This window comes from Castor canadensis, chromosome 11 (genome assembly GCF_047511655.1).
Source record: "Castor canadensis chromosome 11, mCasCan1.hap1v2, whole genome shotgun sequence".
Classification (NCBI taxonomy): domain Eukaryota; kingdom Metazoa; phylum Chordata; class Mammalia; order Rodentia; family Castoridae; genus Castor; species Castor canadensis.
In genome coordinates this window covers 134,055,107-134,072,825 of record NC_133396.1, presented here as the reverse complement: position 1 = coordinate 134,072,825, position 17,719 = coordinate 134,055,107, and the positions used below count along the sequence as shown (strand labels likewise).

Genomic DNA, 17,719 nt, shown 5'->3' with positions numbered 1-17,719 from the left:
TAAATTCTCTGTAAGAAAATTTCCTCAAATTTTAAAAAATGAGACTTAAAAAATACATTGAGGCTTCTATTGTTTTAGAGAAGAGAGGACCATAATATTGCTAATTCATGGTATGTACTTGGATGAACAGTTGAAAATCTTACTGGGAAAAAAACTTAACCAAAAATTAACATACATGGACATATTTTGCTCCTGAATAATTACACAAAAATATATGTAAACTACTCATTAAGTTTTACCTGAATGTGTCCGAAAATGCATTTCCAGGCTTGATTTTCCTTTAAAAATTTTCTTACAAACATCACATTGATGAAATGTTGCTTTATATCTAAAAAATAAATAACTTTGGGAGTTTTACCACAGAATTTAAATAAATGACAACAAAAGTAAGTTATAACCTTTAATTGTACATATAATTCTATGTAGATACTGATGTTGATTAAGAATAAACTGTAGCAAATCTTAAAACCCTCATTCATTAAAAAGTTGACATTGGGGTCAGGTGTTGTGGTACAGGCCTGGTAATCCCATGAGACCCTATCTAAAAAACAAACTAAAGCAAAAAAGGCTTGTGGGCATGGCTCCAGAGGCAGGGCACTTGTCTAACAAGTACAAAGCCCTCACTTCAAACCCCAGTACTGAAAAAAAAATAAAAGTTCACATCGTTCTCATCAACAACTCAATATTATACATTTGAACTGAAGAAACCCAGTTAATTTCATATCTAAATAAAAGTAATGAAATACAAGCCCTTTATTTTTATTATACTAAATGTCCAAAAGTAAACTTAGTAATAAGTAGCATAGTGAGTGGACTGCCTATGAATTACTTTCAAGTAATCTCAAATTCAAAATTTAATTGTGAGGACCAACCTAGGGGCGAGCTGAGTAGCACTAAGCAAAAGTCAATGGCCACCACCCCAGCCTTTAGTTAAGTGAAAACAAGTAGAAAAAAATATATACTTAGTTCAATTCTTTCAGTATTGTAGACAGGCTACATAAAACTAGAGAAAGGGTGCAGGTTAACCAATCCGCAATTGAACAAAATGAACAGAAAATTCTAACTTTTCTCCAACAAAGACTCGGCCAACATAGTAATTATGAGAACTTTTGCTTTTTCACTTACTTCTGCCATACTTTCTCTCCAAGATGCACACTTTTGTAATGGACAGTGAGATGATCCCTCCGCCCAAAACATTTTCCACATTCTTCACACTGATGAGCCTTTTCACCTAAAAATGAAGACCCAAATATCATAATTAAAACATGCATTTCAGTTTTGTTTTGTTCCCTCCAGAAACAAATGACAAAACACTGAGATACATGATGGGAAATATACTAGGAAAAGAAAGCAACCCTTTATTCCGGCCTATTTCCTTTATATCCCGTAATCAATATCTTCCTCAAAAAAAAAAAATCTATGCCTAATTTCACAGATTAGCATTCTTTTCCCACTTGGAGAAAAGCTAGCAGTCTTCTGCTGTAGACTTCAAATCTTACCTTTCAGTATAGCAGGGCAAGGTAAATGAAATTACTTCAAAACTAAGGATGTCTTTAGGAATGTATGTCTGGATGTGAAACCCCTCAAACGTATACACATTACACTTGATATGAGGCTCTCTTCTTGTTTATAAAAAGGACCTGGACATTTTCAGATCTTTGTACTGTACTTTTCAAAGATTTCTCACCTGTGGGGATTTCTTACATGTGCATTGAGTCAAAACAGAGATACAATGGAAAACACCAGATAATTCTCTAATGTTACATTTAGTTTCAAAGGTTTGGTCTTTCAAAATCACTGTCTCAATACCAATGTGCAAATTCATGTGACCTCTAGAATTGGGAATTTAGAATTCTCTTCTTAGAAACGAAAAAGCACAAATCCAATGAAAAGTTATTAGACTTTTAACATCTCTTAAATGATCTCAGTGGGATCATTTAAGAAAGTGATTATTACCTGTTGCATAATTTATATTTAAATTATGTTTATAATAATGATAATCACCTGTTCTACTGTGCTCATAGAGATGGCTCTTTCCCATTATTGTGCTCATATAGGTGGCTCTCTTAGCACTTCTGAACATCTGAGAGGAAAATATGAAAGAAATCCCCAAAATACAAAAATTATAAATACAGTATAAAGGTCTGAAATTGATCAGGATTATTAAGGTATTCTTTTTGAAAGACAAGGTTTCAAAATTCACTGTAACACCAACTTTAAAACCCAATTAAATTCATTTGTCTATAAACACCAAACTCTCACCAATTTCTTCTCAAATATAATCAAAATGAGAACTACGGATTCTCCTTTTAGGGAAAGGCTAACAATTGTTGCAAATAACAGCATGACATGTAAACTGAAATTTTTGACAATTTCTCAAAATTAAACTTTAAAATAGGCTTTACATTCACAAACAGTGATCCAATCATTAAACTGTCATTGAACATGTCATAAAAATAATTCCCTTTAAGATGTGTTTTACAGACAGGCCTTCAGAACCAGCATTACAAAGGGATGATCAACATGCCAATTTATGAAGACTATAGCCAATGTAAACATGAAGTAATATGCTCTATTTTTTTTCCTTTATGGTTGTGCTGGGTGGGGGTACACTTTGGCCTTTATACAGATTCTTACAATGTATTAAATATATCATACAAGAATTCACCCTCTCTACATTCTCTTTTACTCCCTCCTCCCTGGATTCCTGGAGTGGTTTCAAAAGGTATCATTTTTGCATTTACATACATGTGTACACATTTTTTACACTGTATTCATCCTCCAATCCACTTTCCCCACCACATCCTCCCTCCAACTGTTGCCAGCCCTCCCCCCTGAGCAGGACTTATTCTGCCCTCCTGTTTTCCGATTTTGTAGAAGAAAACAGATAAAACAGAAAACATTAAGAATGTTTTTAAAAATAATTTTGGAAACAGAAGTACAAAATACAGCTTACCTGAATGTATTTTTTTGTGCTTTGTAAGATGGTCATGACGAATAAATGTTTTTCCACATTCATCACACTCATATCTTTTGTCATCATGGTGCACTCGTAAGTGAAGTCTATAAAGAAAAATTAAAACTGGTGACACAGAAGGAAGTGCTTGATAATGAACACATAATGCAAACTGGGCTGTACACTCATCACTTCTGTTATTTGCTCTACTCCTGTGAGTTGAAGAGTCCTTCTCAGTCTTTTGCCAAGTGATCCTGCATTCCTATCCATTTCTTCAAAAACAAGCATTCAACAATTGCACATGGTCAAACTACCTCTGGATAATATACCTTCCTAATTTGTTAGATCCTAAATCTACTTTGATGACTCTACCAAATGTCTAGGACTATTATCTATCTGAGTGGCCAGATCTCAGAACTGTTAAGTACAAGTATTTCAGGAAACGGAATCAGTAACTAAGTATATGATAATGATAAAGAATAACAGCAGCAAATAACAGAATTAATCCTATTCTGGACAACTGATTCCACTTACAAACTGATAGTTGAGAATTTATTACATTTTAAAAGCCCTCAACCACATGAAAAGTACATTTTTACCACTTTTCTTCATACTGATTGAACAAAATGGGGCTCATTTTATAGTCACTCAAGACATAAAATAAGAGCTTGGGGCATGGCTTGAGTGGTAAAGCATTTGCCTAGCAAGCGTGAGACCCTGAGTTCAAACTCCAGTACAACCAAACAAAGACATGACCAAAAGTTTAGATTAAATTTCATTTAACTTCATTTTTACTCCCACAATTTTCTATCTAACTATATAAAATGCATCCTAGTGAAACCTATAGCTTTCCTATTCAATTTGCCAAAACAACTCCTGATACTACAAAAATTAGTAGCAGTAAACTTTCCATGCAACTAGCCTACATCTGAAGGAAAAACATTCCCTTTAGAAAACACTCCCTGTTTAAACTCAAAAGGGAAATAAGTGAAGGTGTAAATGTTAAGGCCTTAACATTAAAACTCTAGAGGGCATTAATGAGAATTTAAATTATATACACATTTTACAATAAATAATTACCTATTTATTTAGGAAAAAAAAATCAACTTTTCATAAACTGCAAATGTAGAAAGAGATGCAGCTACAAAATTAAATAAGTAACAATTGATACAAGAAGACTTTTTAAATTGAGAATTCCAGAGTTTTTAATCTTCCTACATTTTTATACTAAAGATATTCTTCTGTAATAAAGAATGAAGAAATATACCAAGTTTTTAACACCAGAGTTTTAACAAATTTTCATTCAAGGACACATATTTAAGTAATGATACCTAACTAAAAGCTTCAATAAACTTGTCTATGAGTTAATATTTAATAATATTTTATGCACAGAATGAACATAATATTGCATACTATAAGGAAAAAAATCTGTTCGGTCAAGTTTCTATACAACTTTACAAATCATAAGGGCTGAGACGTTTTAATTTAATGAACAACTAAAGCAAGCTGGGAAGGGTGGCTTAGGCCCCCAACTGGGAGGCAGCCAGGGCAAGAACAGCAAGACTACAAAAACAAAATGGGCATGGTGCAAGTGGTATAGTGCTGGCCTACCATGCAAGACACTGTGGGTTCAGTCCTCAGAACCACACACACACACAACTAATCAATTAAAAGAAAACAGAACTAAAACGGAGGTGTCACTGAACACAGGGACAACAGCATTACTTACCTGTATGAGCTCCCATGACGGAAACTTTGACCACAAATACTACAGAGATGAGGCTTCTCTCCACTGTGGATTCTCAAATGTTCTTTTAAAGTAGTTCTGTGTTAATAAATTACATATATTTAAAGTTCTCTTAATATCAATGTACATACTAATCATGGATTTCCAAAAAACTTACTAGAAAGGTATTCACGCTAACGGATGCTGTATCAATTCTTCCCTTTCTCCCACCAAATATATGCTCTTTATTGGACTATTCTCACCAGTATACAAAGGCTTATTTTGTCTCTCTCCTTTAAAATTTTTTTTTAAACTTTGGCCTCCTTTGCCATTGGTCTGCTTAGAGATTTAATTATATGGCTTTTTTCCCCACACATCTACGTTGCTCAGGCTGGTCTGGAACTCACTATGTAGCCCACTCTGGCCTCAAGATCTTTCTACCTCAGTCTCCTGACTGCTGGATTACAGGTGGGTACCACCACACCTAACTCAAATTATGTAGCACAAACAAACTTAGATAAAGCATTACTGCATTAGGTGAAACAGATGTGGATTTTGGTGAAAAGGGTTTAATAATATTTAAGGAATCCAGTTTTTCAGTATTTCCTTCCAAATATGTGCTCAATACTGGTTAAGAAATGTCTTATGGCAATGAAAGTCTTATAGGTATTTCTAACTTTCAGGTGGTGATGAAAAGTGAATCTATATAAAGGAGACAAATTACTGTTATTCCCAAATCTTCCAGTCCCACTGACCCTGAGTGGGCTACTCTGTAACTATTACTGCTGCAAGTATGTTACTAGTTATCTTTATATTTCTAATATGTAAAGCTTTCCCACCTATTCAAAGTGCTGAAAAAGATGGACAAAGTTATTTAAGGGCAAAAAGAAGTGAAAGGCAAATGAGACAGAACTTTGCAAGCACTTGTTGTCACTAGAATTTGGTTTTCATTTCAATGCCATTATCTTGTGAGTACAGCAGTACTGAGGCTTGAACTCAGTCTCCTGCTTGCAAGGCAGGCATCTACCACTGGAGCCACACCCATGCCTCCTGACATGTAGGAATTGAAAAGGCAGAGTAGGAAATGAAGGCAGAGTTCTGCCAGCAGATGATGCTCTCCTCCATGACCCATCAACTCCTGACAAGTGACAGTCTGATACTTACCAAGCTTTGTGGAAAACACCTCTAAAAATATCGCTAGACTCCTAAATATGGAATAAGTACAGTAAGAAGACAGAAGGGCTGTCTTTTTCTGTTGCTATTTTTACTTGATTGTTTTTTGTTTTTACAGGAAGATTTACAAGGGGAAAATAAATTTATAATTCACATAGTAATGAATAATTTTTCATCTGTAAACATGATTTAATATAAAATATAGTGTACTAGCTAGGTGTCAGTATAATCCTAGCTACTCAGGAGGCAGAGATCCAGAGGATGGCAGTTCAAGGTCAGCCTGGGCAAAAAAAAAAAAAAAAACAGGCATCTTAAAACTACCCAACACAAAACAGGGGTTGGCAGAGTGGCTCAAGTGATAGAGTGCTACATAAGTGTGAGGTCCCGAGTTCAAACCCCAGTACTGCAAAAAACATAAATAAATAAAATATAGTGCACTGATTTTCTTATTTCTCTATCAAATCCATCAGTTATTTTAAGAAAATGGGATTTCTAATTTTTTTAGGTTATGAAATTTTTATATACTTATGAGCACTTCTTTAAGAGAAGGTCAGCAGCACAGGCTGGCCTTGAACTCTCCATCCTCCTACTTCAGCCTCCTGAGTACTGGGATTGCATGTATACACTACCATGCTCAGCTTTAAAAGTATACAAAATTTATTATGCACTTTTTACATTCAGTCGTTTTTTTTGGCAGTAATGGGGTTTGAACTCAGATGGTATTAAATGTATGTTCAGGTTAAGAATTAGAATATTATCATACCTTAAAATGGCTCTACTTACTTCTCCCTAGTCTTACCTTTCTTCTTCCTCAGAAATAACCTTTTTGTTTCTCTATACACCCACACTTACATATCACTAAACAATGTAGTATATGCTTTGGAAAAGCTGAGCTACAAGTGTAAACCTAACAACATTGCTGCTATAAAATTCTAAAGAGCCCAGAAGATAATGGGAATAGGGTCTCCAGACCATTTGCAGTTTCCCTTCAAATTAGCAAGAGCATGCCAGTGGGTGAAGCCATGAATAAATACCGGAAACCCGAGTTCACCAGAGCTGGACCATGTGACAGAACTAGGTAAAACAGGTACTGTAAATCTGGCAGAAATATGGTCAAAGTGAGTAGGCAGCTCTATAAACTCTGTTTCTTAACTTACAGTGACCTATCTCTAATTCTGATGAGTAGCCCCAAAATAAGGTTTCTGTGAAAAGAAATGAGAAACATCATTTTAATTGAAGCAGAAGAACCTAAGAGGAAGAATCTCACTAGCACACAGAAGAACCTCAAGAGCACAGAGAAGGCAGGCCTTCTGTAGAGTCTGTTCCAAACTGAGACGAAACATGCTACCCAGGGATCTTGACAGTCAAGGTCACACTACTAGGAGCATGGACTACTTATCTGTTGTTCACCTGACATTTTGGTATCTTCCTGTGAATGACCCCACCCATCCTATGTCAGAACTCCTGCTTCCTATAGCCCTTGTCTTTGCCTTCATCCTCCCTTTAGTATTGTTGAGACTTTTTTACCCTCTCTACAAGCAGGTAGAAGTTTCTTGTCCCTAGTGTCCTGAAGTTATCAAAGAAATTTATCTTGGTGTTCGCTCATTTTCATCTACTTACCTAAGCATTCAATAGGTCATTTCTAGCTGGCAAATCATGTCCTTCTGTTCTTGAATTATTTTAATGGAGATTCTCCCCCTCTCTATTCTCTCCCTTCTTTCTTACCTAGGTCCTATTATTCAGATGCTAGATTTGTCTGGTCCTGTAATGCTCTGGTCTTTATAACTTTGTATCTTCCTGCTCAACTTTCTGCTTTCAACTCCTGCATTGAGATCTATACTTTGGCCATCATACTCTGAATTTCTGGGAGCTCTGACTTTAATTACTAGAGTTACCTTTCCATTCCACATCCTACTCTAATTTAATGGATTCTGTGTCCTCAAATGGGAAAAAATTAGTAATTCACTTCTTTAAAAAAATTCTATTTTCTTCTGTCATAAAGTTTCTTTAAAGATTTTTCTTAGTGGTTTTTTGAGGCAAGATATCACTATGTAGCCCAGTCTGGCCTCTCAAAGTTCAATTCTCCTGCCTCCACCGGTGGAGAGCTGGGATTCCAAACATGTGCCACTACACACACCCGCTTCCTTAAAGTTCTCTTTTTCCCATTTGTTAGCATGCAGTCTATCTTCCATGTTAACTATCAGCTCATGATTAAGTGTGTTGGGCTATAAAAAAGTCGACAGGAAGGTCAAAGAATATGGGTAGGTTTATTGGCTCTGGGTTTCACTGTGAGTGATGTATAAGTGATATGGATGTACACCACTTACTAGAAATATATTTCCCAGAGGCTGCTTCAGGAATAACCTTTTTCATCTGCTGCTTTAATCTAAAGTTAAAATAATGGCAGGGATCAGGGCTCAGGGCATTCAGCATTTTACATGTGTCTGATCACCTAACAATACAGCAAACTTAGTCCACCAATCCTCTGTTGGGAGGAACATGTGCCCACAGCAATGACACGATGGGTGGTAGAAGGGATTCCAAAGATTTAACTTCTACACTGTACTGTTTTTTTTCCTCCACTCCTTCACCACTCCTTCCCCAGAGTTCAGGGAAGAACTGACAGGTCAATTTCAGTATCTTGATATGAACTAGAGTCTTGTGTTTCTCTAAGATCACTCTGGGATTTGTCTTTCTTAGATCTGCTAAACCACTGACTCATATGTTGTATAGCTTTCAAATCTGTGTGGTCTTGACACTTTTCTATTCTCTGTCTTTGTAGCTTATGGTCTTTAAAAACCAAACAGAAAACCTCCAATGTATTGTTAATGGGATTTCAAAAATGGGTAAAATTATATGTTACACCAATCATATAAACCTATAAATCCTGAATTTATTGTTTCTATGATATTTTATATAACTTCTTTTTCTTTACTAAAGAGCATAATTCAGGTATTTTGTGTCTTAAGTTACTCTATCCCTTATAAGCCATACTCATATAATTACTTCTACATTCAAAGAATTAAAATTTTTCTGGGTATACAAATATTCTTTACCTTTCTCTTACTGATTTCCCACAAATAAAACAAGTCCATTTTCTCTTTCCACCATGAGTACATTCTATATGGCGTTTCAAATTTCCAGTGTCATTGAACTGACGACCACATATATCACATGGAAAAGGACCTGAAAAAGGAAAAAAAAAGAGTAGCTTGCACCTGAAGTTTAAAGACAAATACTAAGCTAAGTTTACAGAAATGTCACAGGTGTACTATAAAGTTATGCCTACCACTCTCAGTGTAATAAGCAAAATCTGTAATATTCTGCAATGATTTGTTTATAGTCTTCTCTTCTCATCTTGATTGTTTATTACTAGAAAGCAGGTGACAATGTCCCTAGAGACACTACAGGGCTTGGCATCTAAAGTCATAATATATCCTGAATAAACTGAAGTTTTAATAAATTGAAATGGCCAATTCCTAGTTTCATATTAGACTGAAACAAACTAAAAAATACTACATACTAAATTTGGTGAAAAAGAGACAATGAAAAACTTTAAGAAATAAAAAGAGTGGTTTATATTGCTGCTTACAGTAAGTTCAGAGAAGTATGGCTGCATATAAAACTGTGATTCAGTATAGGAAGAAACAAGTTTTTTCTTTGTAGAACCCTGATAAGTAACTGAACATGAAGTGACTGACTGTTTCCTTTCTCTCTCCACTCTGCTGGAGCCTTCAGCTAAGCATGAAGTTTAATATTTCATAAGAAGTTCTATTAGTAGGTGTCTAGTTCTTCATCTAGCAAACATTACCATTGGGTAAACTGAAAATATTGATGCACATTTCTGTTTAGTCTTACAAAACTAAACCCAAACTTCTCATAGTAATATTGGCCTTATATGGATTCTGAATTGCATCATGATTTCACCAAATAAACAACTGCAGAGAATAAGTTCTACTGACTGTCAAGCTAAAGAAAAATAAGGATGTGTGAAAAGAACTACAGATACACCTTAGGAAAGCTGAGTATTTGGAAGACGATGTCTCAGAATTTGAAAGAAGAAACCAAAGATGAATTCATCACAACAGCACAATAGAAAGAATATACAATTTGTTTACTGGAATTCAGAAAGCTATTTACAAGCAAAATTGCTAAGTAATCAAAACAATTTGGGGGAAATTTCAACATGTTTTATACATTAGATATGAGGGATGACCTCAAAATCTGTAACATATTAGGTATTTTTAGTATTTTCTCATTTAAAATCTCCAATTATTTCATTTTCCATGAGATCCAAATCTTTCGCTCATTTATTAATTCATTCAACAAGATTTATTGATGCTTAATTCGTATGTTGTGTTAAGTGCCATGAAAAATCCTTCACCTCCCTCCCACTAAAAAAACTGCTCCACAAAGTTGGGGAAAAGAAAGTCAGTATTTGTATAATTAAAAGGAAAGAGTCAAGATGAGCACATTATGAGGACTGTTTGCTAGATGAAGAACTAAACACCTAGTAATAGAAATTCTTATGAAGTATTAAACTGCATGCTTACCTGAAGGCTCCAGCAGAGTGGAGAGAGGAAACAGTCTCTTCATGTTCAGTTACTTATCAGGGTTCTACAAAGAAAAAACTGTTTTGTTTCTTCCTATACCGAATCACAGTTTTGTATGCAGCCATACCTCTCTGAACTTTTTATTTATGAAGCTAAGCTTGACATTTACACTAAAGCAAATCTTCATGCTAACTCTCTAGATAGAATAGAATTGCAAGATCTTACAACCAAGATACATTAGAAAGTCTTCCTCTGCATCTGTTTGGACTGCAATTCTTGACTCTCTTTCCCTTTGACTCAACAGAGAATCCTAACATAGGTAGCATGTGTATGGCTTTGGGTAATCTAATGCAGCAGTTCTCAAAGTATACAATCTGGCTTATCTGCACCAGTGTCATCTCACAACTTAGGGGTGAGCAACAAGCTCTCCAGGTGACCTTCATACACACCAAATTTTGTGAACCATTTCTCTAAGGTATACAGTGACTCAAGAAGACAGAAGCATAGACTTGGGAAGCAAAAGCCTAATGTATCATCAAACACTCTTTATTGTCACTATTTAAGAAATAAAGCAAATACAATATTGTACATACACACACAGAGAAAGACGTAGAAAGAGAAACAAAGACAGAGAATACTCAAAGCAATAGTCTATTTGGCTTATTTTTATTCTATTTATTTTTCCTTGAATAATGATGAGTGAAAATGCAAAGTCACTGTTTTATTTCAACAGACATACTTCTAAAGGGTCTTGAAAATAATACTTGTAAAAACAAATGATAACATACTCTGAGAAAGAGAACACAAATTAAGCCTGGCTCTACAGTTGGCACTTATTATACATTACTCATTTAATCTTCACAGTATTTATGAAGTAGATGCTAAGCCTGTTTCACAAATGAGGACCCCAATAGTCTGTGAGGCTGCTCAGATCACACAGTAGGTGACCAATTGTGACAGAGGAAAGAGGTCTGGCCATGGAGTATTGCACTTCACTTCTACAACACACCACACATAATAAAGATTTTTCTCCCAGTAAATATCAACTCCTATTAAAAATTACATGAATTAAATAATCATTTGTTAAACACTTGTGTGAGCAAGGGATCATAATGTGACAATTTATTTACTTGCTTAAATACACACTGCATGCAATTTAATTTGGCAGGAACGTATGTTCAGATCCTAAGACACAATTGATCATATAGTTAGCAGATGTTTAATAAGTATTACTGCTTTATATGTTTAATGTATTTCTCTTAGGTATTTTCCTCAGTGAACTTCAGTCAGCAAAATTAGCTAAACCTTACTGCCTAACCCTTCTGGAACTCTTTCCCTACTCATATGAAGTAAGATAGAAAATCAATCTTTTGATGAGTCATAAAACATATTCTGGTTCAACCACTTTCAGGAAAAGTCCTCTTCAACAACAGAAAGACTGACAGTGAATTAAACTGGGATCTTACAGTTTCTACCCAATGTACTTACAATGTTTACTTATATACTAAATGATGAATTTATAAAAGTTGAGGCTCAAGTGGTAAAACACTTGCCTAGCAAGTACAAGGCCCCCAGTTCAAATCCCAGGGCTGCCAAAAAACAATAAAATAAAGTCAGGAGTAGGAAAAGGAGATAAAATCAAGTATGTTAGTTACCAAAATTTCCACATTTTGTTAGGATGCTTTTACAAAAAATATTAACTACAATTTTCAATTAAAAATGAAAAGAAACCTACCAAATCTCCCATAAAAACTGGTTTTTTTCCTGGAACTGAAGTCTAAAAAAATTTTTATCAATGAAGCACACTATAGGAACATATCTCTGACTACAGTTTTAGTAACTATAAATGATGGTTTTGTGTAACAGCTTCTTAGAATTAATGAGATACAATACTATGAAAGAACAACTGAGTAAAAGTAATTCAGAAAGGGAAGATATAAAGATAAATTACCTTCTAGCACATACTAGCCTTATAGATCACAATCACAAAGATTAAGTATGTCTCTCTGCACAATAGTCTTGAAAGTATCTGAAGACAGACATACTCTCCCTTCCCCATACAAAGCATTTCGGGTCCTTCAAAAGTTTTTCATGACATGATTTTAGAATCCAGTATCACCAAAATTACCCACCTCTATATCTGATAATATTCATCTTAAATGTGGTGCACAGAAATGATTTCACTTTTCCAGATCAATTCAAAACCAATTAGATGACTACTTCTCTAATTCTGAAATATATACACTTATAAAATCAATCTACATTGACTTTTGTCAGTCATATCACATTACTAGTTCATAATGTGCCTTTCCCTAAAATGCTTTTGCTATCATAAGTCCATCCATAATATGAGGAGTTTAGATCCTTCAAGACCCAGTGACTCAAAGTCAAGTAAGTCCTATAAGTCTACAACTCTGTATTATTCTTAATGCCATCCGTAAAGCTGTATACTCAGCTTGTTTTTATTTACTGTAAATCTATTGCTACTCAAGTTGTTTTTTGGTACTGAGGGCTTGTGCAGGCTCGGCAAACACTCTACATCCCCAGCCCTGTACTGCTACTGAAGTTGTTTTGTAGCCCAGTCTGGCCTTAAACTTGCCTCAGTCTCTCAAGTGCTGGGAATACAGTTGTGCACCACCAAGCCTTGCTTCAAATGTATTTTCTTCCTAATATACGAAGTTCATTTCATTCCTTAGAAAATGAGATTTTTACAAAATCAAGTGTTTTATTTCAAGTACTGACAAACCAACAATCAATCAGGAATTGTTTATGCCCCCTGACAGATCTGCCACCAAAACAAATAATGCCATATTTACTGATCTCCATGAACTACAGCACATATAGTACCCCTCAAAATCTGAAAGACTTCCTTTGCCTAATTCAATACTCAAGGTTCACCACAAGTGGTTCAATGATCCCCCAAATAAAATACTTACATAAAAATTTAACAGAATACATACACATAAGAGGAAAACTACGAAACTCTGATGAAAGAAATCAAGGACGAATAAATGGATATTCCATGTTCATAGATAGGAAGACTCAATATTGTCAAAACTCCAGTTTTTCCCAGCTTGATCTACAGATTTAACTCACTTCTAACTAAAATCCAGCAAATTATTTTGGAGTACAATAAACTGATTCTACTGTTTATACAGAGAGGCACAAAATCCAGAATAGCCAACACAATTCTGAAGTTAATGAACAAAGTTAGAAAACTGACACTACCCAACATCAAAATTTACTATAGAGCTAAAATAATCAATTCAGTATGGTACTGGCAGAAGAACCAACAAGTATATCAACGAACGAGAACAAAGAGCACAACAAACAGACTCATGTGAACAGTCAACCAATCTGAAAAGGAACCTAGGTTGCACAACAGAGAAAAGACACTCTTTTCAAAAAATGGTACTAGGACAACTGGACCACCATCTTCCAAAATAAAATATAGAGACAGACCTTACACCTGTGCAAAAAGGAATGCAAAATGGCCCACAGCCCTAAATATAAAAAAGTGAAACTTTAAGATTCCTACAAAATAATGTCAAAAATCTAGATGACTTTGAGTTTGGCAATGACCTTTTAGATATGACATCAAAGGCACAATCCATGAAAGAAAGAGGTAACAAGCTGGATTAAAATGAAAATTTTCTTCTGTGACATACATTGTCAAGATCATGAAAAGAAAGGCCACAGACTGGGAAGAAATGTTTTAAAAGAAGTATCTGAAAAGTATTATTATCAAAATATACAAAGAACTCTCAAAACTCATCACCACCAACAAAAAAAGCTCAACTAAAAACCTAGCTGGAGATGTAACAGACACCACAGAAAAGAAGATACACAGATAGCAAATAAACACATGAAAAGATGTTCCACATCACTCGTAAGCAGGGAAGTCCAAATTAAAAAAACAATGAGATACCACTATAAACTGTTACAATGGTCAAACTTCAGAACACTCACAACACTAAATGTAGGCAAGGATGTGAAATAACAGTAATGCTCATTCACTGCTGGTGGGAATGCAAAATGATACTGTCACTTTGGAAGACAATACGGCAGTTTCTTACAAACAAGGTATATTCAACCATCCAACATAGCCTTTAGGTTGGGATAATTACCCAAAGGAGCTGAAAACATGCTCACAAAAAACTTGCACACAGATATTTATAGCAATTTTATCCCTAATCACCAAAGCTTGGAAGTTCTTCAGTTTTAACAAATGTACTGTGTGGTGGGGTTGTGAAGGCATGGGGTACAGCAGGAAAGGTTGGTATCCTTTCAGTTTTGCTGTTGACCTAAAAGAACTTTAAAAAATAATGACTCTGAAAAGAATGAACACAGTGCAGCAGTGGCCTGCTCCTCCAGTGTGATGTGATAACAGGCAAAGGCTATTACTGCCTTAAGAAAATGTAACCTACTCACCCAGATGGAACTTTTCCTGATGCTTTAACCGTGCAAACCGTGATTTGAAATGTTCTTCACAATAGGTGCACTTAAAAGGCTTATCTTGAGAATGAAGAATCATATGTTCCTCCAAGTGTGGTCTTCGAGTAAAAGATTTCTTACAAATCTAAATGAAAATGTATGTAAAATTTAAGAGAACCTGAATTAAAATACAAACTTAAAAAGGAAAAGAAAACACATACATTCAAGTAAAGAGAAACTCGGCCATCAGAAAAGTGACCCAATTATTATCAAACTCTATTTTGAGAAGAATTAAAAAAAAAAAAAAAAAAAAAAAACCCAAACCAAAACACCTTGGAAGAATTACATTCAGGAATTACTGTAAAATTAGCATCAAAGATAGCTGATTTCAGCTCCTTATGTGCCTATTAGTTTACAGAATAATCTTACTAGCTTAAGTCTAGGTAGCAATTTCTTACTCCATGAAATATATATCATAAACCAATTCTGTATCAGGAATAAAAGGCCTTTGTTGTTATTGGCATATTTGATTAGGAATATGAATAAGAAATCACAGAAAAACCATTCAAAATTTATCATTTGAAGTGGTCAGAAAGAAGAAACCCAACTTCTAAAGAAGTGTGACATGTGTCAGAATTATGAAGAGTGGGGGAGAGGCTATTTAAACAACATATATTTTATATACCAGGCACAATTCACAGATTATTCTACTTAGTTTTCACCATAATCTTACAAAGTAGATATAATTATCAACATAATTATTTTATGATGAAATTTAGTAAGGGGAAGACATTAGCTTATTGTAGATTCAAATAATAATTAACATTAGTTTCTAGAAGCTGAAATCAGAGAACTGTTGGAATTTTGACATATATAACTAATCCTTAAATAAGATAAAAATGTTAAAAAATACTAAATATCAAACAATATTCATCTCAATACTGAATAAAATACTTTAGGGGTGTGACAGAATAAGGATGCTCACAAATTCTTTGCTACTCCTCAACTGAACAATAAAGTTGAATTCTCTTCCCCTTACGTTTGCCCTACTTGTTCTGAGTTATTTGACCCAGCTTCAAGATTAGAAGGAAGGTCAAGTAGCCTCATGAAAAGGAGAAGAATAGAGGCTCCTGGTCAACAGCCTATCCTTGCTGAGATCTTAAGTCATCAGGCAACAAGTGGCCAGCCACTGACCCCAAATGAGACCAAACTATCCACCAGCTAAAAACAACTAGTGACTTCAACCAACACCATGTGGAATAGAAGAATGAGCCAGCAAAGCCCTGCCTCAAACTAGGATTCCTGACACACAAAAAAGGTGAGATCTAATAAAATAGTTAAGAACAACAACACTTAAGTGTTGAAGTGATTTATTTTGTACCAACAACTAACTGAAATAGAGGGGAAACTCTAACAATTTATATTCTGTAACAGTAATGTCAAAGACCATACACACAACTGTAGATACATGAAATACTGATTTCAGTAAAAATAAAAACTAGGGTTTCTACTTCTCTTTCCATCATCTATAAACTAACCATACCAGATTAAATTTACAAAAAATTGTAGAATAACTTTAAAGAATCTAAAAGCGAGACAAGCTAAGTTTTATTACTTTCTTTCTAATACAAATTAAAAACTCTTACGTCACATTTCCAACTTTCACTCTTAGTCTTCTTGATAGAAATCAATTCTTGTGCATTTTCAGGATGAAATCTATCAGAGAAGAGACAAATATTATACTAAGTAAGTCAATATTGCATTTGAATCTGTCAGCAGTGATTATAAGAATCAGGTACACACTTAGAATCCCAGCATTACCCCAAATGAGGAGGTCCAGCCAGGAGGACTTGTGTTCAAGACCAGCCTGGGCTACATAGTGAGATTCTTCCTCAGAAAAAAAAAAAAAAGGATCAGACTGTTTTTGTAAAGAGAATGGAACAGGTGCTAAGAATGTAAGTATCATCAACATTTTAATAAACTTATATATATACCTAAGCTTATGTAGAAATAGTTTAATTCTAATCATATTTTAAATATATTCAGAAACCTAGCCAGTAACAGGCAATCTGTAAGATAATTCACTTGACTTTTCTTTTAGTCCATGTTTCAGAAAATTTTATAAGTTTAGTTAACAGACTACACTGTATTAAGTATTCTTTCTCTCACAAACTTCTACACATTAAACATAAAGTTGAGTATGAAAAATACTCCCTAGACATCTAAAACCATGTATCTCTGAAAACACACTTGCTAAAACCCAATACAGAAAACAGGATAGTTAAAAAGCCACATCACATGCTTTTATAGACTACATTGTTTCAATGTCAGCAAACAGGAGGGCTGAGGTTCTGCATGACCTGCATAAGGCAAGACTCTGTCTCAAAAATAACCAGCACAAAAATGGCTAGTGAGTGGCTGAAGTGGTACAGGGCCTGCCTAGCAAGCACAAGGCCCTGATTTCAACCACCTCTACTGCCCCCCCCAAAAAAAAGGTAACAAATGAATCATAAATAAGCACTCTGTAGACATTTGTAGATTACTGCATATTCATACTAGAAGGCACATTAAATTTCACTATGGAAGCAAGACAGCACTTGCCTCTTAACATGCTTGGCTAATGTCTTCTTGCTTGCGTGCAGTTTATTACAGTAAGGGCACTTGTGCTCCTTCTTATGAAACTCGCTGTCATTACTGTGCTTCTTTCTGTGAACAGTTAGGTTGGACTTTGTCGAATAACGCTGGTGACAAATATCACACTCAAAGGGCTTCTCACCTGTGTGCACACGGGTGTGACTTTCATATTTCCCTACAAAAAGAAAGTAAAATTAAATTCTGTACACTCATGACATTGTTAGTGAAATTTGACAGTGGAAT

General features: G+C 34.9%; 1 protein-coding gene across 5 annotated transcripts in view; it reads right to left on the bottom strand.

The window, feature by feature from the left end:
• The window catches only part of Zbtb41 (zinc finger and BTB domain containing 41), a 38,676-nt gene that overhangs the window by 11,211 nt on the left and 9,746 nt on the right, over positions 1-17,719 (bottom strand). For all 5 annotated transcript variants that reach the window (XM_020174108.2, XM_074048723.1, XM_020174106.2 and 2 more), the window contains 8 exons: positions 17,444-17,651; positions 16,489-16,558; positions 14,840-14,987; positions 8,912-9,041; positions 4,686-4,781; positions 2,957-3,063; positions 1,126-1,231; positions 240-328 (listed from right to left, as the gene is read on the bottom strand). In XM_020174108.2, coding sequence (XP_020029697.1) covers positions 240-328; positions 1,126-1,231; positions 2,957-3,063; positions 4,686-4,781; positions 8,912-9,041; positions 14,840-14,987; positions 16,489-16,558; positions 17,444-17,651 — 954 coding nt within the window. The remainder of the gene's footprint in view (positions 1-239; positions 329-1,125; positions 1,232-2,956; positions 3,064-4,685; positions 4,782-8,911; positions 9,042-14,839; positions 14,988-16,488; positions 16,559-17,443; positions 17,652-17,719) is intronic.